The sequence below is a fragment of the Mesoplodon bidens genome (assembly GCF_964165515.1).
Source record: "Mesoplodon bidens genome assembly, chromosome: 8".
NCBI lineage: Eukaryota > Metazoa > Chordata > Mammalia > Artiodactyla > Ziphiidae > Mesoplodon > Mesoplodon bidens.
In genome coordinates, this window is record NC_138165.1 from 9850389 (window position 1) to 9873417 (window position 23029).

Consider the following 23029-nt stretch of genomic DNA (forward strand, 5'->3'; position numbering starts at 1 on the left):
ATTTCTCCAAGGAATATTTTCTACTGGATTATGATATTTAGATATCAAGATCTGGGCTTAGGTGTGCTCATTACTACTCTAATGTTATTAGTTCTGGACCTTTTCAGAGGAGATAGATAGGCAGCCAGACAGATGTCCATATGTTCTCTGTGTGTATGTGTATGTGTGTGTTCCTAGTCACACCTCAATTAAAATTCGTAACAGTTTGATTTACATTTAGGTGCATTATCTTCTCTTAGTATTTCAATTTAAGCTTTGATATCCTCATTCTTTTTATTTTAAAATATGTACATGGTCAAAAATAAAGTATAAATATGTGTATATATACATTGACAGAAGTCTTGATCTCACCCTATTCTCGTCACATAGAAAAAACTTTTCTTCATTTGGTTCTTATTTATCCTTCTTTTCTGGGGGTAGACTTTTATAATTTAAAAATTAATATTTGATTACTAAAAATATAAATGCTAATCTAATTACATATATATGTACAAATTAGAGAGATTGTGGGACGTGCTCTATATCAATTGTTATATAACATCTTCTTTTTAATTCTAAAATAGTTCTGCCTTGTGTGGGTGTACTATACTTCATTCAACTAGCCTCCAATAATGCAAATAATCTATAGTGATTATTATCTCAAATAATGCTTTAGTGATTAACCCTGTGTATATGTTTGTTTGTGGTGTAATGTGTAGGGAAATATCTTCAGGATATATTCCTCCATAGGGAAAGTACCCTTCTGCACATCTACCAGTAATGTATAAGGTGCCTGTTTTCCGATGGACATATAATGACCTACAGAAATGATCCCTGAAAGTACAGTCTTCCCATGAACATGTTACAGAACACGTTGTTCATTGTTTGAATTTTTGCTAATCTGACAAGTGAGAAATGTTGCTGTGGTAGACGCTATGATACACCAACCAGAACTCCCTTCTAGAAGGAAGGACCTACCTCTCCAGTGGTTAGAAGTCCTGCTGGAAGAAGGCCCTCAGCTGTCAGTCTGGGGACGGCCTGAACTGAAGAAAATGGCCTCACCCAAGATCATACCTCTTTTCAACAGCCCTGATCAATATTGGGATATAGAAGCTCTGCCCTCTTGCTCTAACTTGGAACTTCTCCGAAGGGCTCTCCCAGTGCAGAACTCTCTGTGGGCTTAGCTGAAACCTTCATTCAGATGGCTCTGCCACTCAAATTCTTCTGCCCAATGTTGCTTTCTTTTCCTCCTTTCCAGAGTTACTGATCTCCGTAATACCTGGCCTGCAGGCTAATCTTTCTTTCACAGTTGGCTTCCTGTGACACTCAACTTGTGACAGGTATATTAGTGTATTTCCATCTTGCATTTCGCTTGGAAGAAAAGTTGAGCATCTCTATTTATCTATATATGTACAAATGCTTATATATATACATATAATGTATAATATATAATAAGCCATTTGCATAATTGTTTTATCTGACTCTCTGCTAATGTCTGTCTGTTATCTATTTGATCAGATTTCTTTGTATTCTGGTCTTATTTATTTCTTAAGAGCTCTTTGTGTCTTTATATCCATTTATGTGAGGTATATGCTACAAATATATTCTCCTGGTTTGTCATTTTGTGTTGACATTGGTTATGATAGCATTTTTCCCCAATTTTTTTTCTGTTCTTTATAAAATCAAGTTTACCAACGTATTCTTATATTACTTCTAAGTGATGATGCGTAGTTTAAAGGCTTTCTTCAAACTAAGGTTACAAAGAATTTACTGATGTTTTTTCTTAGTACAGGTAAGATTTAATTTTTAAAGTTAGAGCTTTGTCATTTTAGAGTTATGGTGGTAGTCTGGAACTACTTTTATCCTTTTCCTAAAGGGATACTGAGTTTTCCTAAAATGATTTTATAAAAACTTTATTTTTTCAGTGGTTTGAAATGCCACCTTTATTATATATGAAATTTTCATATGTACCTGAGTCTATTTCTGTACTGTCTATACTATACATTTATCTCTGTTAAGTCACGTCCCAATACCACACATTTTAGTTATAGATTTTTTTTAACATCCATATTATTTAGGACTCACACCCACTCATTGTTCTTTTTATTAGGATTTCCCTAGATAATACTACATTTTTATTTTCCCAAAGAAGCTTAAAAATAAGCATATCTAGTTCAAGCAAATAAAAACTTACTGGAATATCTTATTGGGATACTATTAATTTTATAATTAATACTGATCTTATGATCTTCAGTTACTTTTTAGAAGAACATAGATATTTTTCCATTTGTTCAAGTCTACTTTATGTCTTTCCAGAATGTTTTAATGTTGTCCTCATATGGGTTTTGTACATTTCATATAATTTCATTTTCATATTTATTACTAAGTATTTTATATTTTGCTGCTATTGTCTAAAGGCCTCTCTCTTCCATTATACCTTCTAATTGGTTATTGTTTGCAAATAATGAAAGCTATTGCTTTCTGTGTGCTAAATAATGTTTAGTGCTGTCTCACTAAATGCTTTTTCCAAATCTTACAGCTGGTTGTTTATTCTTGTCTCATTAACTAATACCTCCCAAATCATTTTACATAATAGTGGAGATAGTGTGCATCCTCCCTTGCTCCTGACCTTGATGGGAATGACACCAGATTGGCTTTTGGGCTGAGGTATACATGTTTTATCACTTTAAGAAATTATCCCCAATTCATATATATATATATTTGTTTGTTTGTTTGTTTGTTTGTTTGTTTTTTGTTTTTTTAACCAGAAATAGGTACTAAATTTTGTAAAAGGCTTTTACAGCAACTACAAAGAAAACCTATTCTACAGACAATTTAAATTTTGTTGGCATTGCCTTTGAAAGTCTAATAAGATTATTTTTGAAATCATGTGGGCCTGGTGCTCACTTGTGGTGTAGTTCTTTGATAACATTCTGCTTCTTCTATGTCATTAATCAGTTTAAGCTCTGCATCTCTCCTGGGGACAGTTCTAAGTGTATTTCTTCATGAAATTTTTCATTTCATCTAAATTTTCAAACGAGTTGACACAGAGTTCTGCAAAATATTCTCTTACGATTTATTCAAATGCCCTTTGTTTATTTCCCATTAGCCATGTCTAATTTTATACCAGTTTGCTTTCTCCCTCTTTTTCTTTGATTGGATGAGCGTGTGTCTTGTCTCCTGTGTGTGTGTGTGCGTGCACGCGTTTCAAAGGGTAAACATTATTTTTTCACTTATTAGTTCTACCTTTTTCTATTTCTAAACTACTTCATTTCTGCTTCAAATTAATCATTCCCACTTTTCTAATGTATGCTGCATTTTGCTGATAATTTTCTATTTGAGTTGGAAATTCAACTTATTTCATTCTTCCATTTTCATTTTTATGTTTGCTAAGTTACGATTTTTATTCTGACAACATATTCTGATATAAAGTGTTGCCATTCTTTTTCTTATTATTATTTTATAAATTTTGGAATTTTGACTTGAATTCTCTAGTAAATTGTTTAATTAGATTTACTTTAAAAACTACTTAGTTGGAAAACCTGTTAAATATATTATTGATTTCTAGGCGTATTACTTTGTGATTATAGCATGCTTTTATTTAATTTCTAATTTGTAGAACTTACGGAGCTTTTTAGTTGGATGACCTGATAAATGTTCAACTTTTGACAAAGTTCCACCTACATTTGAAACAGATATATAATACCTCGTTTAGATGTGTTCAAACATAAATACATAAATACATACATTATATATGCTATATCTATAACCTTACTTAATTTTTTGTCCACTTGACTCAGTTTGAACTGAGAATGAATGGTACAATAAGGTTTCCACATATTAAGTAGTTTCTGACATTTCTGTTTTATAAAGGTAGCCATCTATCTGGGGCATAGATACAGACAATTGACTATTATATCTTCCTTGTGATTTGTGGCCTTGAACATTATAAAGCATCTTCTTTTGGTGGTCTTAATGCTTTGCAACATGAAAGCATCTCTTCTTGTTATCAGGATTTTAGCCTTTCTGAATCATTTTGTTTAAGATGTATATTTTGCATAAAAGATTGAACTGGATTCTGTTTCATGAGCCAATCTAAAAAATATTTTTAAAATTTTGGGACATAAGTTAGGCCAATTTACATTTATTGGTATGACTGATACCCTTCTAAAAACTCTATCATATTTTATACGTTTATTTTGAATATTATGTTTAATGAGTTTTTTGTAGGCAGTCTTTTTGTAGTCTGTTTAGTGTTTTGAAATCCAGTGTTAGGTTTTATTTTAACTTTACATGTCATCTTTATATTAATACCTTTAATAATATTTTTCCACCACCACCACCCTCCAAAGATACTCTGTGTTTCTAGAACATTTTTTTGTTGTTCTGGTTTGTCATTGGATTATGGTTTTAAATGTAACCTGTCTTCCAATGTTTTGCTTATCTTCTATAAAAATGCCAATTAAATATCAGGTGGGTCTTATTTCCTTGTCTTACCTAACTTAAATCAGATCCCTCCTACTTTATTTCTTTCTATTGGCTGTTTTTATGGGTCTTCTTGCTATCCATTAGTACATTTTCAGAAATATCTATTTACCAGTGGTCATCTTTCAATTAATTATTTCTGTTATTATTTTGTATTATCTTTTCCATTTCCTTCCTGAAATCTGTCACTTTTTGGTTTACAACTTTATTTCTACTTTATGAGGCCTTTTCTAGGTTTTGAATTTCTCACTTGATAATTTTATGTCTACATATGCTTATTTAATGATAATAATTCATTCTTTTTGATAATAATAGTCATTCTTTTTGGAGTATTGTTTATAGAATTCTTCTGCCTCATCATTGTTTTTCTTCAGGAAAAAATGTCTTTATGTATTGGAAAAATTTTATTCTAGTTTCTGTTTTCCTCGTATAGTAATTTTGTAAATCTATTGCCAACCATATTTTGTTCTTTATAAGTATCTTGGATTTTCCAGGATATAGATGCTTAAGAATGGTGAAGGATTAGGTGACTCCCTTGAATTCTAAAGGAGCAGTGTTTCTAAGGAGTGCTACTAACAGTTCCCTAAGAACTAGTATCCCTAGAAGCACCCTAATGAGACACCATTAGGAGTGGATAATATATTTTTTCTGTAGAGTTCTTAATTTCTACCACTAGTTTTCACCTTTTCTTTTACCAACAATATTCTAAAAGATGCCTCTCTCTATCAAGGTTTTTTTCTTGTTTTATTTTTTTGGGTGGTAATTTTTAAAAACTGTCATCTTTGGTTTCGTGCATATTCAAGTTACTTCATTCTGATTCATTTTCTCAATGCTTATTTTTAAAAGAAATGTACTAATTTTCCACTATAGATTATGTTATATTATCTAAACTTTTGATTAATGCCTTTGTCAGCTTAAAGAAGTTCTTTATTTTTAAATTTCTAAGGCTTTTGAATATTTGGTAGAATCCACCTTTAAAAAACTACCTGTGCCTGATTTGAATACATTTTAAGACACTGATTCCATTTCCTCAATATTATGGAACAATTCAGGTTGTCTGTTTCTTAAATCAGACCTGGTATTTCTTTTTTCTAGAATTTATCCATTTCACTCAAGCTTTCAAATTTGTTGACATAGGTTATACATAGCATTTAAAAAAATATTTTAAAATTTGCAGTTATGCCTTCTTCATATTATTTATACTTTGGGGGCTTGTCCTCTTTTTAAATTAAGTTTGTTATACATTCTAGTATGAATTTTTTTTTCAAGGAGCCAACTGTTTATTTGGCTAAACCCCTTTATTTTATCTTTACTTTCTATTTCATTAAATTCTACTACTGAGTTTCTAATGTCCTTCTTCTACATTTGAATATATATGTATAAATATAGTATAATTATATTATAAAATAACATATAATAGATTATATAATTTAACCCATGAAAAATGTAAAAATTATATTTTATTTTCAAACATATGGCTTTTTAAAAGTTATAATTGTTGTTATTCACTTCTAATTCAATTGCATTGTTTTCAGAGAGTGTAATCTATCAGCTAAATAATACTTCAAATGCATTTTTGGTATAAATATATCTAGAATCTAGGATTTTTGATGTGGGGGTGTTTTATTAAATATCTACTTTCTTATACTATTGGAAGCAGAAACTAAAAGGTCATTCCATGATGTATATGTAGTATTAGAATCTTCCTTCAAAAAAAAATAAGTGACTTATTGGTACACATCTGTATTTCAGCATCTTCCTAAACCATCTATTCCTTATTCTTAAAGGCAGCTCTCTAGACTTCTAGCTGCTCAGTGTCAACAACAAGCATGTGACTTCTTTAATTTAACGTCTTCATATGCTGTCTGATGCATTCTGGCACTTTACAAGTACTTGCTGAATAAAAGTATAAATGCAAAGATGAAACCAAATTTCTGAGATTTGAGACAGGCACAGCCTGAAGGCTGGCATGGAGTTCTGAAGTCATATATTTTATTGCCAAATTCCCACAGGACAACAACCCAGTAGAGAGTCCTACTTACTCATTTTCAGATCCTGTTTTGAATGGACCAAGGATAGGACTAAGATCTCAGGTTTTAGTGCATTTTTAGTGCCCAATTTCAAGATGAACAAAATCTCAAAACATTAAAAAGTAAAGTAACTTTGATCAATATTTGTACATATCTGGAGATGCATTTTGTTCACAGATTTCTAGATTGCTTATACTTTCTCTGTTTTTCAGAGAATTTTGGGTGTGTGTGTGTGTTTTAAGGACAAAAGAGTGGATACATTAAAAGTGATCAGAGTAGTGTACAGAGAATAAAAATTACACATTCAATGATGCATCTCGGATCAAAATATGTTTCTAAATGTAGAAGTAAAAGATTTCTTGTTGGAAGCCATGATAACAACCTCACAACCTTTGGATTTTACTTCAAACATCTGTAATTTCTCTGCTTGCTTTATATCTACCAGAGCAACTCTGGGCTAGGGAATAAGTTTCACTCCATTTTACATGTAATAGCATAGACTATCTTGTATAGTGATATAGTTATAAGACTTGTAAGCTATTTTCTAATAATAGCATATTACGTTTGATCTGGACTCTAGGTAAATAGTCCCAATACCAATCAGAATATGGTAGATGACTATACAGTAAATTCAAAATAAATATCAAGGGACTTGACTAGTCTGTACCTCAATTAACTTTCCATCCACCTTCAGCAGAAATATAATCACAGGAAAGGTGTGAAAAAGCAGGAAAGAATAATCATTTTACTTCACAGAAATAATTCTTTCTTTCTGTGCCACCATGATCTCTATTCACTTAGTAGAAGAGAAACACTGATTATGAATATGAAACCATTGTGGAATTTTGACAAGGGCAACATGGCAATATACTTTAAATTGAACTCATATTTCACTTTTAATTTTAGAAGGGCAGCCATAAAACTAGAAATTTCATTCATTTTCAAGAGCTGAAAATCTAGGAAATAAAATATTTTTATTTGGGACCTTAGACCTCAGACACCTCTCCTTGGATTGGCAGAGATTTTGTCTTACTCAGCAAGTTCAATATGAATTTTATGTATCTGTTTATAAGTTGGAAACATATTGGTATCAGTAAAAGTTTAATGATGCATGTGCTTTTCACCTGATTATACACTGTTCATTCAAATTTCTTACAGTAAATTCTGTTGAACTTTTACAGCTTCTAAATAATGGAAATATTGCAGTGCTTAAAAATAGCATGCTTTAATTTACTGTCTATTCATCATGTGAGGTGAACTAATTGTTTTCAGACAATGTCCTAATCAGATACAGCAGTGAAATGTAATGACAAAATTGTACTGGGTTGATTGGGTGATAGAATTGTGGATTGGGGGCATGCTATTTTCTACAGTATTTGTAATGAATAATGGCATTTAAAATTGTTCCAAGTGAAATCATCGGCTCTCATAAGCAAAACGTTGTATTGCTGGATAGAAAAAGTGAATGAATTCACCAATATACATAATTTTTCACTTAACACAGTTTTGGAAGATAACAGGGCAATTACTTATAAATCTGAACCACTTAACATGACTGAAACTCTGCTTATCCCATATTAGAGGGGAAAAAGGCGGCCATGTACTTGACAAAAAACTTTCTCTTGACTGCAACTTACATTGTAAGATATAGGATATTATGGTTCCCAATATGGGAATTCAGGAGGAGTTAGAAGTCTACATTAAGAATTCTATGGGGGAAAAGGGGAGAGGGAAATATCTGAAGTGATCTGAAGTGGTCTGCTGTAAAAAAAGTTTTGCATCATTGTTTGGTTCAGAAACCTCATAAACTGATATCAATACTGCATACTTCACACTCTACTCAGAAGGAAATTTATTTTAGCTATAAAGATTTTTGGAAGAGCCAGTTTTAATTTTTATTATTATCTTTAATGGAATATATAAAAGTAGATAAACCCTACTCATAAATTTTGCTTTCACATATTCATATAGAAAGTATCTGGAAATATATATATATATATTATATATATATATATAATATATATATATATATATTTATAATATATATATATATATGGGCTTAGAAATATTTTACTTTTGATTCAGGAATTCCTGTTCTGTTAACAACAACTAAAGAAATAATTCATAATAAAATAATCTTTATGTATAGTGACATCTATAGTTGCAGTAAATTGCCACAAAATTAAACATTGAACAACAATGGTTAACTAGGTACACCCAGTCAACTAAATATTAATATTCAAAAGAATTGCATTTCAAAATCGTTTAGCACTATGGGAAAATTATGCTTTAAAATTTAAATTCAAATAGGATAAAAATACTGTACTTTACATAAAATTATAATCATGTTTAAAAGTAGACTGGAGGAACACACAATTTTTTCCTATTTTTTATTTTTTGGAAGTATTTTAACAAGCATAAGTCTTGTAAATGAGGGGGAAAAAAACACTAAAATATTTGTAAGGCCAACCATCAATCTATATATTGAAAATATCCTGAAACACTAATTTTGTAGCCTGGTCTCTAATTAATGTTTTTGTTTACTTACTGATTGTGTAAGAGAGAAAAATGTTTGCAAAAATTTACTAATTTCATTTGGTAAGATACTTCAAATAGATGAATATATTTGCAGTTAATGGGGAAGCTCTCTAATATAGCTAAGCATCAAGTACTGCAAAGGTGGTCTTCCTGACGGCTGCCAAGCTCTCTGTTCCTGTCATTTCTCACTCCCTGGGCACATCAATTTAGGTGGAGTCCTCTGGTGTATCAAGGGAAGGAAGAGGGGGTAAAAAGTCATCACTGGTTCTATGCACTACTGTTTAGACAGTAAATTAGTATACTGTTTTTGGAGGGCCAGTTTCACATTCCATATCAAAACCTAAACAAAAACATATATGTACACATATGCTTTGCCTAGGTAACTTTTGACATCTAGAAATATATATTTGTGGTAAAAGCATTTATCTCTGAATCATTTTTGGTATCAAAACTAGAAATAAATATGATGATGAAAATTAATTCATTTTAATACAATATAATATATTTACTAGACAGAATGTTGAATAGCTATTAAAAGCACATTTACAAATAATATTAAATATTAAGAATGCAATTAAATGATGTGAGAAAATGCTCATAAATTACTCTTTAAATGTTACAAATCAATATATATGCTTTGATTGCACACTTTAAGAAAAAGTGATATATTTTTAATGTAAAAAGAAATTGGAAATATATACAACAATTGATTTGCAGTGTGCAAGTCTGGGGTGATGAGATTGTGTTTGATTTTATATACTCTTTTTTCTTACTTTTTGGCTACGACCACCAGTGAAGTCCCTGATTCTATATAATCTTTTGTTTAGTTTACTCAGTTTAGAATTTTACAAATTTTTATATTGTATATATATATATATATATATATCAATACGGTAATCATAAAAAATCATAAAAGAGGTTTTTTGTTAGCTACTTAAAAGTTGAGGCAAAGAGATTCAAATTATTTACTAAAATTGTGTGTATGTATAAACTTAAGAATAAATTGTATTTACCTAAGCACTGACCTCTGATTCATTTACAAAGTAAGTTAATTTTAGCCACATTGCCAAAATATCTGTAAATAATCATGCAGTCATGTTTATTTATCAGTGAGGCAAGCCACAAATTCTCTGAACTGTAGCCAGAATAGATCAAAACGATTTCTACTTCAATGGAAGCTTTGTTATAATCTCCATATGGAAGAGGAACAAAGTAAATACATCTGCTCTATGAAGTTGTTCTTCTGAACATTTCAGAAATAATGAATTAGACTGCATTTCAGACTGGTTTGATTGGGAGACAGAAGGTATTTCTTCCCAAGGCTTGTAAAGAAACTTTTGTTATGTGCATAAATATCTCAATTTCTACATGCCAACATCTTCATCTCCTACCTCTGCTCTGCCAACCCCACACTTTTTAAGAGACAACATTTCTGTTCTTATTTTGTTGAACAGATAATCTCAGAATTTTATATATATATATATATATATATATATATATATATGTAGATGTATTACACATCTTTCTCTACCTTTCACTATATCTTATAAATAGTCACAATTTGTATATAATTTTGAGTACCTGGGTTTTTATACAGCTTCTTGAATATAAATACTGAGATTTAAAAATGCAATAAGATGTCACCACAGTCAATTGTATGATTTGGAAAGTTTAATTTATTCTTTTGGCGGAAATATTTCCCGAGTATTTATGATAACAAAGTTTATGATTAGCTAGCAACAGTTAATCAGGTAAAGCAATTTGCTGGTGAAGCTTCCTCCAGTTCACATAAAAACCAAAATATGTTCACTTAATATCACCTGCCTGATATAATCATTTAATAGTTGAATACAGAATCACCAAAAATTTTTATTCATATATAAATGCTTTCATTTATTTAAAACATAAATGAGATCACATTATATATTAGTCTATAACTTATTTTTCCAATTTAATAATATACTATGAAAATTAATCTACATTGCTATTGTGGAGATTATGTATGGTCAAATTATTTATTTCAGCTTTGATTAAAATTAAAATCATGACAATTACTTTAATAGTACAGATCTTGGACAAGGGTTGCCTCTTATGCTACTGACACAGATTTTAAAAATTCAAGGTACTGAGCTGCCCAATGTAAATACATATATGGATAATGGTAAAAATTGGAGAATATGCACAAGACTTGAAGGTTCTAAGAACATAAAGGTAGTCAGGTTGCTTAGGGATCTTTTACCACATTCATATTTATTCTATACTTAGTAAGTATGAAATTGATTCTTGGTTAATTTGTTTATAACACTCTCAATTAAGATTCCAATTTATCCACAATGTTTTATCTTTATAAATTAACATTTACCTGTGAGACTAGACTGTTTATTTGATTTTTAAGGAAACTCTATTTCTCATGAATATTTTTATTGTCAATTAGATTCAAATTGACTCATTAACCTTGCCATATTTAAATTACTTATTGTGAATTCACTGATTCATTTTATAATTAGGTAAAACTGTATAAGCTGGTTAACATTCATTTGAAATGTAGAGGAAAAATAACCTTTTATCCTCTTTTTATCAAAAGGCCCATAAAAACATAACACAGATTTTATCTTTGACAACACATAAGAAATATATTTTATCCTGGTTTTTAAAATCTGCCCTGCATTTCCTTGTGTGGGTATACTACAACTTACTAACTATTCAGTTTTTGATGGACATTTAGATAGCTTCAGGTATTTAAAACTTTTATAACATGCTGAAAATATTACTTGTACCAAATAGATGATATATGTTTGGTTTTTTTTCCTTAATTTTCTTTCTTTTTTTAAAATTTATTTATTTATTTATTTATTTTATTTTTTGCTTTATACCAAATTTAATCAGTTATAAATATACATATGCTCCCATATCCCCTCCCTTTTGCGTCTCCCTCGCACCCTCCCTATCCCACCCCTCCAGGAGGTCACAAAGCACCGAGCTGATCTCCCTGTGCTATGCGGCTGCTTTCCACTAGCTATCTACTTTACGCTTGGTAGTGTATATATGTCCATGCAGCTCTTTCACTTTGTCACATCTTACCCTTCCCCCTCCCCATATCCTCAAGTCCATTCTCTAGTAGGTCTGTGTCTTTTTTCCTGTCTTACCCCTATGCTCTTCATGACATTTTTTTTCTAAAATTCCATATATATGTGTCAGCATACAGTATTTGTCTTTCTCTTTCTGACTTACTTCACTCTGTATGACAGACTCTAGGTCCATCCACCTCATTACAAATAGCTCAATTTCATTTCTTTTTATGGCTGAGTAATATTCCATTGTATATATGTGCCACATCTTCTTTACCCATTCATCTGATGATGGACACTTAGGTTGTTTCCAGCTCCGGGCTATTGTAAATAGGGCTGCTATGAATATTTTGGTGCATGTCTCTTTTTGAATTATGGTTTTCTCAGGGTATATGCCCAGTAGTGGGATTGCTGGGTCATATGGTAGCTCTATTTGTAGTTTTTTAAGGAACCTCCATACCGTTCTACATTGTGGCTGTACCAATTCACATTCCCACCAGCAGTGCAAGAGTGTTCCTTTTTTTCCACACCCTCTCCAGCATTTATTGTTTCTCGATTTTTTGATAATGGCCATTCTGATTGGTGCGAGATTATATCTCATTGTAGTTTTGATTTGCATTTCTCTAATGAGTAAAGATGTTGAGCATCCTTTCATGTGTTTGTTGCCAGTCTGTATATCTTCTGTGGAGAAATGTCTATTTAGGTCTTCTGCCCATTTTTGGATTGGGTTGTTTGTTCTTTTGTTATTGAGCTGCATGAGCTGCTTATAAATTTTGGAGATTAATCCTTTGTCAGTTGCTTCATTTGCAAATATTTTCTCCCATTCTGAGGGTTGTCTTTTGGTCTTGTTTATGGTTTCCTTTGCTGTGCAAAAGCTTTGAAGTTTCATTAGGTCCCATGTGTTTATTTTTGTCTTTATTTCCATTTCTCTAGGAGGTGGGTCAAAAAGGATCTTGCTGTGATTTATGTCATAGAGTGTTCTGCCTATGTTTTCCTCTAAGAGTTTGATAGTTTCTGGCCTTACATTTTGGTCTTTAATCCACTTTGAGCTTATTTTTGTGTATGGTGTTAGGGAGTGATCTAATCTCATACTTTTACATGTCCCTATCCAGTTTTCCCAGCACCACTTATCGAAGAGACTGTCCTTTCTCCACTGTACATTCCTGCCTCCTTTATCAAAGATAAGGTGACCATAAGTCCGTGGGTTTATCTCTGGGCTTTCTATCCTGTTCCATTGATCTATCTTTCTGTTTTTGTGCCAGTACCATACTGTCTTGATTACTGTAGCTTTGTAGTATAGTCTGAAGTCAGGGAGCCTGATTCCTCCAGCTCAATTTTTCGTTCTCAAGATTGCTTTGGCTATTCGGGGTCTTTTGGGGTTCCATACAAAATGTGAAATTTTCTGCTCTAGTTCTGTGAAAAATGCCAGTGGTAGTTTGATAGGGATTGCATTGAATCTGTAGATTGCTTTGGGTAGTAGAGTCATTTTCACAATGTTGATTCTTCCAATCCAAGAACATGGTACATCTCTCCATCTATTTGTATCATCTTTAATTTCTTTCATCAGTGTCTTATACTTTTCTGCATACAGGTTTTTGTCTCCTTAGGTAGGTTTATTCCTAGATATTTTATTCTTTTTGTTGCAATGGTAAATGGGAGTGTTTCCTTGATTTCACTTTCAGATTTTTCATCATTAGTATATAGGAATGTCAGAGATTTCTGTGCATTAATTTTGTATCCTGCTACTTTACCAAATTCATTGATTAGCTCTAGCAGTTTTCTGGTAGCATCTTTAGGATTCTCTATGTGTAGTATCATGTCATCTGCAAACAGTGACAGCTTTACTTCTACTTTTCCGATTTGGATTCCTTTTATTTCCTTTTCTTCTCTGATTGCTGTGGCTAAAACTTCCAAAACTATGTTGAATAAGAGTGGTGAGAGTGGGCAACCTTGTCTTGTTACTGATCTTAGTGGAAATGGTTTCAGTTTTTCACCATTGAGGACAATATTGGCTGTGGGTTTGTCATATATGGCCTTTATTATGTTGAGGAAAGTTCCCTCTATGCTTACTTTCTGCAGGGTTTTTATCATAAATGGGTGTTGAATTTTGTTGAAAGCTTTCTCTGCATCTATTGAGATGATCATATGGTTTTTCTCCTTCAATTTGTTAATATGGTGTATCACGTTGATGGATTTGCGTATATTGAGGAATCCTTGCATTCCTGGGATAACCCCACTTGATCATGGTGTATGATCCTTTTAATTTTAATGTGTTGTTGGATTCTCTTTGCTAGTATTTTGTTGAGGATTTTTGCATCTATGTTCATCCGTGATATTGGCCTGTAGTTTTCTTTCTTTGTGACATCCTTGTCTGGTTTTGGTATCAAGGTGATGGTGGCCTCGTAGAATGAGTTTGGGAGTGTTCCTCCCTCTGCTATATTTTGGAAGAGTTTCAGAAGGATAGGTGTTAGCTCTTCTCTAAATGCTTGATAGAATTCACCTGTGAAGCCATCTGGTCCTGGGCTTTTGTTTGTTGGAAGATTTTTAATCATAGTTTCAATTTCAGTGCTTGTGATTGGTCTATTCATATTTTCTATTTCTTCCTGATTCAGTTTTGGCAGGTTGTGCATTTCTAAGAATTTGTCCATTTCTTCCAGGTTGTCCATTTTATTGGCAGAGTTGCTTGTAGTAATCTCTCAAGATTTTTTGTATTTCTGCAGTGTCAGTTGTTACTTCTCCTTTTTCATTTCTAATTCTATTGATTTGAGTCTTCTCCCTTTTTTTCTTGATGTGTCTGGCTAATGGTTTATCAATTTTGTTTATCTTCTCAAAGAACCAGCTTTTAGTTTTATTGATCTTTGCTATCGTTTCCTTCATTTCTTTTTCATTTATTTCTGATCTGATTTTTATGATTTCTTTCCTTCTGCTAACTTTGGGATATTTTTGTTCTTCTTTCTCTAATTGCTTTAGGTGCAAGGTTAGGTTGTTTATTCGAGATGTTTCCTGTTTCTTAAGGTGGGATTGTATTGCTATAAACTTCCCCCTTAGAACTGCTTTTGCTGCATCCCATAGGTTTTGGGTCGTCGTGTCTCCATTGTCATTTGTTTCTAGGTATTTTTTAATTTCCCCTTTGATTTCTTCAGTGATCACTTTGTTATTAAGTAGTGTATTGTTTAGCCTCCATGTGTTTGTATTTTTTACAGCTCTTTTCCTGTAATTGATATCTAGTCTCATAGCATTGTGGTCAGAAAAGATACTTGATACAATTTCAATTTTCTTAAATTTACCAAGGCTTGATTTGTGACCCAAGATATGATCTATCCTGGAGAATGTTCCAAGAGCACTTGAGAAAAATGTGTATTCTGTTGTTTTTGGATGGAATGTCCTATAAATATCAATTAAGTCCATCTTGTTTAATGTATCATTTAAAACTTGTGTTTCCTTATTTATTTTCATTTTGGATGATCTGTCCATTGGTGAAAGTGGGTTTTTAAAGTCCCCTACTATGATTGTGTTACTGTCGATTTCTCCTTTTATGGCTGTTAGTATTTGCCTTATGTATTGAGGTGATCCTATGTTTGGTGCATAAATATTTACAATTGTTATATCTTCTTCTTGGATCAATCCCTTGATCATTATGTAGTGTCCTTCTTTGTCACTTCTAGTAGTCTTTATTTTAAAGTCTATTTTGTCTGATATGAGAATTGCTACTCCAGCTTTCTTTTGGTTTCCATTTGCATGGAATATCTTTTTCCATCCCCTTACTGTATGTGTCTCTAGGTCTGAAGTGGGTCTCTTGTAGACAGCATATATATGGGTCTTGTTTTTGTATCCATTCAGCCACTCTGTGTCTTTTGGTGGTAGCATTTAGTCCATTTACATTTTAGGTAATTATCGATATGTATGTTCCTATTCCCATTTTCTTAATTGTTTTGGGTTCGTTACTGTAGGTCTTTTCCTTCTGTTGTGTTTCTTGCCTAGAGAAGTTCCTTTAGCATTTGTTGTAAAGCTGGTTTGGTGGTGCTGAACTCTCTCAGCTTTTGCTTGTCTGTAAACGTTTTAATTTCTCCATCAAATCTGAATGAGATCCTTGCTGGGTAGAGTAATCTTGGTTGCAGGTTTTTCTCCTTCATCACTTTAATTATGTCCTGCCACTCCCTTCTGGCTTCTAGAGTTTCTGCTGAGAGATCAGCTGTTATCCTGATGGGGATTCCCTTGTGTGTTATTTGTTGTTTTTCCCCTGCTGCTTTTAATATGATTTCTTTGTGTTTAATTTTTGACAGTTTGATTAATATGTGTCTTGGCGTATTTCTCCTTGGATTTATTCTGTATGGGACTCTCTGTGCTTCCTGGACTTGATTAACTATTTCCTTTCCCATATTAGGGAAGTTTTCAACTATAATCTCTTCAAATATTTTCTCAGTCCCTTTCTTTTTCTCTTCTTCTTCTGGAACCCCTATAATTCAAATGTTGGTGCGTTTAATGTTGTCCCAGAGGTCTCTGAGACTGTCCTCTGTTCTTTTCATTCTTTTTTCTTTATTTTGCTCTGCAGCAGTTATTTCCACTATTTTATCTTCCAGGTCACTTATCCGCTCTTCTGCCTCAGTTATTCTGCTATTGATCCCATCTAGAGTATTTTTTATTTCATGTATTGTGTTTTTAATCGATGCTTGATTCATCTTTAGTTCTTCTAGGTCCTTGTTAACTGTTTCTTGCATTTTGTCTATTCTATTTCCAAGATTTTGTATCTGGGAAATAGAATCTTGGATCATCTTTACCATTATTATTCTGAATTCTTTTTCAGGTAGACTGCCTATTACCTCTGCATTTGTTAGGTCTGGTGGGTTTTTATCTTGCTCCTTCTCCTGCTGTGTGTTTTTCTGTCTTCTCATTTTGCTTATGTTACTGTGTTTGGGGTCTCCTTTTTGCAGGCTGCAGGCTCGTAGTTCCCATTTGTTTTGTTCCCAGTGGCTAAGGTTGGTTTAGTGGGTTTTGTAGGCTTCCTGGTGGAGGGGACTAGTGCCTGTGTTCTGGTGGGTGAGGCTGGATCTTGTCTTTCTGGTGGGCAGGTCCACGTCTGGTGGTGTGTTTTGGGGTGTCTGCGGACTTTTTATGATTTTAGGCCGCCTCTCTGCTAATGGGTGGTGTTGTATTCCTGTCTTGCTAGTTGTTTGGCATAGGGTGTCCAGCACTGTAGCTTGCTGGTCGTTGAGTGAAGCTGGGTGCTGGTGTTGAGATGGAGATCTCTGGAAGATTTTCGCCGTTTGATATTATGTGGAGCTGGGAGGTCTCTTGTGGACCAGTGTCCTGAAGTTGGCTCTCCCACCTCAGAGGCACAGCACTGACTCGGGGCTCCTCAATTTGGGATGATTTGTTGTCCATTCATGTATTCCACAGATGCAGGGTACATCAAGTTGATTGTGGAGCTTTAATCCACTGCTTCTGAGGCTGCTGGGAGAGGTTTCCCTTTCTCTTCTTTGTTCTCACAGCTCCTGGGTCTCAGCTTTGGATTTGGCCCCGCTTCTGGGTGTAGGTCGCCGGAGGGCGTCTGTTCTTCGCTCAGACAGGACAGGGTTAAATGAGCAGCCTCTTCGGGGACTCTGGCTCACTCAGGCCGGGCGGGAGGGAGGGGCACGGAGTGCGGGGCGAGCCTGCAGCGGCAGAGGTCGGCGTGACGTTGCACCAGCCCGAGGCGCGCCGTGCGTTCTCCCAGGGAAGCCGCCCCTGGATCCCGAGACCCCGGTAGTGGCGGGCTGCACAGGCTCCTGGAAGGGCGGTGTGGACAGTGACCTGCGCTCGCACACAGGCTTCTTGGCGGCGGCAGCAGCAGCAGCCCCAGCGTCCCACGCCCGTCACTGGGCTCCACGCTTTCAGTCGTGACTCGCGCCCGTCTGTGGAGCCCCTTTAAACAGCGCTCTTAATTCCCCTCTCCTCGCGCACCAGGAAACCAAGAGGGAAGAAAAAGTCTCTTGCCTCTTCGGCAGCTCCAGAGTTTTCCCGGACTCCCTGCCGGGTAGCTGTGGCACATTAGCCCCCTTCCGGCTGAGTTCTCGCCGCCAGCCCCAGTCCTCTCCCTGCGCTCTGACCGAAGCCCGAGCCTCAGCTTCCAGCGCTGCGCGCCCTGGCGGGCGAGCAGACAAGCCTCTCGGGCTGGTGAGTGCCGCTCGGCACCGATCCTCTGTGCGGGAATCTCTCCGCTTTGCCCTACCCAGGTATGTGGGGAGTTTCTTGCCTTTTGGGAGGTCTGGGGTCTTCTGCCAGCGTTCAGTAGGTGTTGTGTAGGAGTTGTTCCACGTGTAGCTGTATTTCTGGTGTATCCGTGGGGAGCGATATATGTTTGTTGAATGAAAAATTGTCTCTCGATTTTCCTCAGGTCTTGGACAGTAGGGGTTGGGTACTTTCTGTTTATTAAATTCTATATCCCAAGGCCTTCAACTCATAGCACACATGTGTAGCTCACTAAATTTTATTGAGTGTTGAAAATGTTTTGTGTACAGCTTGAATTTATGGCTAAGGATGGGGATCCACTTCCTAAAACATCCCTGAGTTGGATATATGGCTGGACTTCACAGGTATTAACTGTAGGTGCAGAATACCACACAAAAAGGACTTTCATGAACATGATGGAATGAAACCAAACCACAGAAAGAAGCCAGCACTTACCTGGACGAGGAACATAGCTATGTGGTTATATTCTCCACGGCCCCCTTGCTTAACAGGAACTGTCATAAAGAATTTGCTGCCATCTCTAGAAAACACGGGCTCCTCATTCTAAAATATAGAAGCGCATGCAACAATCTCAAAAGGGCATTTGAAAATTGTACTTCCAACTATTGCTAGTACATGCATGGAATAGACCAATAATTGATTTAAGGTTAGTTTGGCAAATTGTCGAATTATTTAAAAAATAAAAGTATAACAGTATGTTTTAAAGTGAATGCAATGATGCATTAGGCATATGTGTGTGTTTGAGTGATGAGATGGATGGGAAAGTTTCTTGCATACTGGATAGAAATGATTTACAATTAGACTGAAGACACTTTTTAAATTGGTTCAGAAAAGAACTTTCATATCTTCACATATGATATGATTGTGTTTAGAAATTTATCTTTCAAAAATAAAGAAAATGTTAACATCTGCACCGGTTTATCAAAATCATTTTTTTAATTTAGAAAAATTTCTAACACATAATATTTAATATATTTTTCTGAAATCTTTTACTCAACAACTCAAGTTATTGAAGATACATTTCTCATGATGTACACATGAATTTACTGTAAATACAAAAATGAAACAAAATTGCAAAATTGGAAGGAATCCATTGAAAATAATTTAATTCAAATTTTCCATCCTCACTGCTCACCCCATCACAAACACACAAATACAGATGCCCATTTGATGATTTTTAATTAAACTCTAGTAGCATGTTAAATCAATACCATTGTTTTTTAAAATTAAATGATGGATGATATACATATAGATTGCTTTCTTTTGCTCCAGGGGAAACATTAAGAAAATCGATCTATGTAACAAAACATCGAGTTCTTTCTTTTAGATTAGTGAGAGTGATTATACATATGGTATAGAGAAAGGCTTTGGCATGGTTTCCTCAGTAGGTCTTCAGAATGGCTCACAACTATTTTTAGATGATCTGACCCTCCACTCTCTTCCTCCTTCCTTCTCCTGCTTCCTGAATTTTCCTGCTCCAGTGCCTTTGCACTTTTTTTCACCCTTTGTCTGGCTCTTTCTCATCTCTCTCTCTTTTCCTTCCTCCCTCCTTCCCTCCTTCCCTTCCTTCCTTTCTTTTTCCGTGGAACTTATTTCTTTTTTAAAAAAAATTTATTGGAGTATAGTTGATTTACAATGTTGTGTTACTTTCTGCTGTACAGCAAACTTAATCAGTTATACATATACATATATCCACTTTTTTAGATTCTTTTCCCATATAGGCCATTACAGAGTATTGAGTGGAGTTCCCTGTGCTATAAACTAGATCCGTACTACTTATTTATTTATATATAGTAATGTGTATATGTCAATTCTAATCTCCCAATTTATCCCTCTCCCTTTCCCCCCTGGAAACTATAAGTTTGTTTTCTACATCTGTGACTCTATTTCTGTTTCGTAAATAAGTTCATTTGTATCCTTTTTTTTAGATTCCATGTATAAGCGATATTATGTGACATGTCTTTTTCTGACTTCACTCAGTATGACGATCTCTAGGTCCATCCATCTTGCTGCAAAAGGCTCTTTCTTGATCTCACCTCTTTCTTATATCTGTTATCAGTGACGTGTTTCCCGATTACTCCATATAAAGTGTGATCAGGTAAGCCAGGTCATCCAACTGTGTCTGAACCCCTCATCCCACTTTTGCCTACTGTCTACTTTTTTCCATACTATCTAATACCAGACATATTTTATGTATGTATACATTTGTATATGAATGGATATGTGTATATGTGCATTGGTAGGTAGGTAGATAGAGAGATAGGAGGTGTTCCTCTAAATGTAAGCTCCATTCTTCACTGCTTTGTCTCCAGCACCCAGGACAGTGACTGTCACATAAATTGTACTTAATCATTTACTGAATGAATATGTAAATTAATAACTATTTTAATAATCTCGAGTCTGATTCTAGCTTTATTACTAATAACATCCCATGATAGAAACATAAAACTATTATTTTCCTTGTCTACTTCATGGACACTCATGAAAATATAAGAGATATGTGTAATAAATTTAAAACTCTGAGGTAATACAATTCAAGGATGGGAAAATTGCATTACAAGGCATATAATAAATACTGACAAGACACTTGACAGAGTGAATCACATTGTTCAACTATGTTCCATCTCTTGCCCCTATGGAACATTTCTCTCTTTGCCTTTGCACATGGGGTTTCTTCTGTCTGGCCTAACCTTTCCAGCGTCCTTTTTGTGCTAACTCTTACTCATTTTTTACATAAACTCAGAACAGAAGCCATTTCCAAATTTCCTTAGTTAGAGAGTCTCTTCTAGTTAGGCAGTCTCTCCTCAGAGATTCTGAATAGTACTCTGTATTCATCTCTATCACGGCTTTCAGTACACTCTATTATATAGTTGACTTCCTTCGCTAGGCAAGTAATAATTAAACTAAGTTTGTAATTTTATTTTTTAGCTCTATTGCCTAGGACATAGTAGGGGACCTTCTTATAATTGAACAGATGAATGTATGTGTACAATGGACAAAAATATTTGTTACATATATCACTTTATCCACCACATTTACTCCAAACTATTGGCTTCTCCCTTATTCAACATTTTCCTCCTGTGCTTTGCTCCAAGAATAAATTAGGTATGGGGATATCTGAGCAATGTCCTTTTTATGTTAGTCCCTGTTCCTCCAATTCTGGTACCTTAGAAATAGTTCATTTTAAAGAGTAGATGGGAATTATAATCTCCAATACATTGCTAGGTTTAAAAACTTTCACCATTGAACTGTAACTAGTTATAAACATATAGCTCTATGAAGAGCCTTTACTGCAATCAAATAAAGAAGTAGAGCCAGTCTAACTGTCTACATTTATGACCTTAAGCAAGGCAGTATTTATGGCACACAGGATAATGAGCTGAGAATAACCAAGTCCACCTCTTGGCCAAATGATTTTTTTTTTTACATCTTTATTGGAGTATAATTGCTTTACAATGGTGTGGCCAAATGTTTTTTACACTGGTTATTCCAACTATAAGTCTTTTGAAAGCTAGGGCAAACATGCCCACTGCTCTCTGCTCTTCTCACTATCCAGAAAACAAGCATATGAGTATTACATTAAATTTCTAATTTTCTTGGAAACTTGCTTCATCTCATTATACATTCTCATCCTTTAAATTTCATTGAATTCTAAGCATTTCCTGAAATTCCCTTAGAGCTTTTGGAGAAAAAGTTAACCATGACATACTACTCCCTGCATTTTTTTAATTGAATAATTGATAACTGGTTTGTTTATTTTAAAAAGTTTCTATTAGATATTCATAAATTTGGGACTTAAAATGTAGATAACATAATCCCAAAAGAGCATGCATTGTGTTGTTGTATGTTAGACTATTATGAATGTCACTAGCAATCAAACTGGTAACAAAATAGGTTTAATAACGCAGGCAATTTAGAATAAATCCATATCCATTATGTTACTGTTTTCAATGATTTTTATTTTAAGTATCTAATTTAACTTTGTAAGAGTCCATTATTGGCTAAAAAACAAGTTATTTTTCCCCTATTTCATTTTGTACATTGACTAAGATTAAATAGTTCATATTGTTACCTATGGATAGATGATAGATGGATGATAGATAGACAGATAGATAATATAGATAGATAGATAGATAGATAGATAGACATGCCTATACTTCGAACAAGCAAAGATTTAGCCTATTCACAATCCTTCTTACTCTTTTTCTTTATTTGTTCAGTAAGTATATATGGATCTCTTCTTATAACCAGACTCCATATTAAGCATTTGTATTACAGTGGGTAACAAAAAATGAATAACCTTCCTGCTTTTGTGAATGTAGTAAAAAAAATCACAGAACTAACTATATGAGTGTCACATAAAGATCACACTTGACTTTAACTTTTATTGGGGAATGTGATTTGTTTAGGGTGCTTGGAGGAGGTGATTTAGGCTGAGGTTTGACAAATGAGCAGCCTTCACATAAGAAAGTAGTTGAGAGAACTCTGTTCAGAAGAAAGAGTTCACATAAAGGTCCTGGGAATATGAGGAGGGCTAATGGAGAAAATGGGAGAAAAGATGGTATGACGCAGAGCTGGAAAGGCTTTCAACTTAATCCTTTTTAGACCCTTTAAGGATGTTGGTCTTTATCTGTAGAACAAAGGGGAGATAAAAATTGTATTAATTGTGAGAGAATATGTGTTGTGGGTAGTGACAATCAA

The 23029-nt window shown here is 34.1% G+C and overlaps 1 protein-coding gene across 5 annotated transcripts in view; it reads right to left on the reverse strand.

Moving 5' to 3' along the window:
- The window catches only part of DPP10 (dipeptidyl peptidase like 10), a gene marked incomplete at both ends in the record, with an annotated part of 1352958 nt that overhangs the window by 65932 nt on the left and 1263997 nt on the right, over positions 1-23029 (reverse strand). For all 5 annotated transcript variants that reach the window (XM_081242278.1, XM_081242277.1, XM_081242276.1 and 2 more), the window contains one exon: positions 18764-18871. In XM_081242278.1, coding sequence (XP_081098404.1) covers positions 18764-18871 — 108 coding nt within the window. The remainder of the gene's footprint in view (positions 1-18763; positions 18872-23029) is intronic.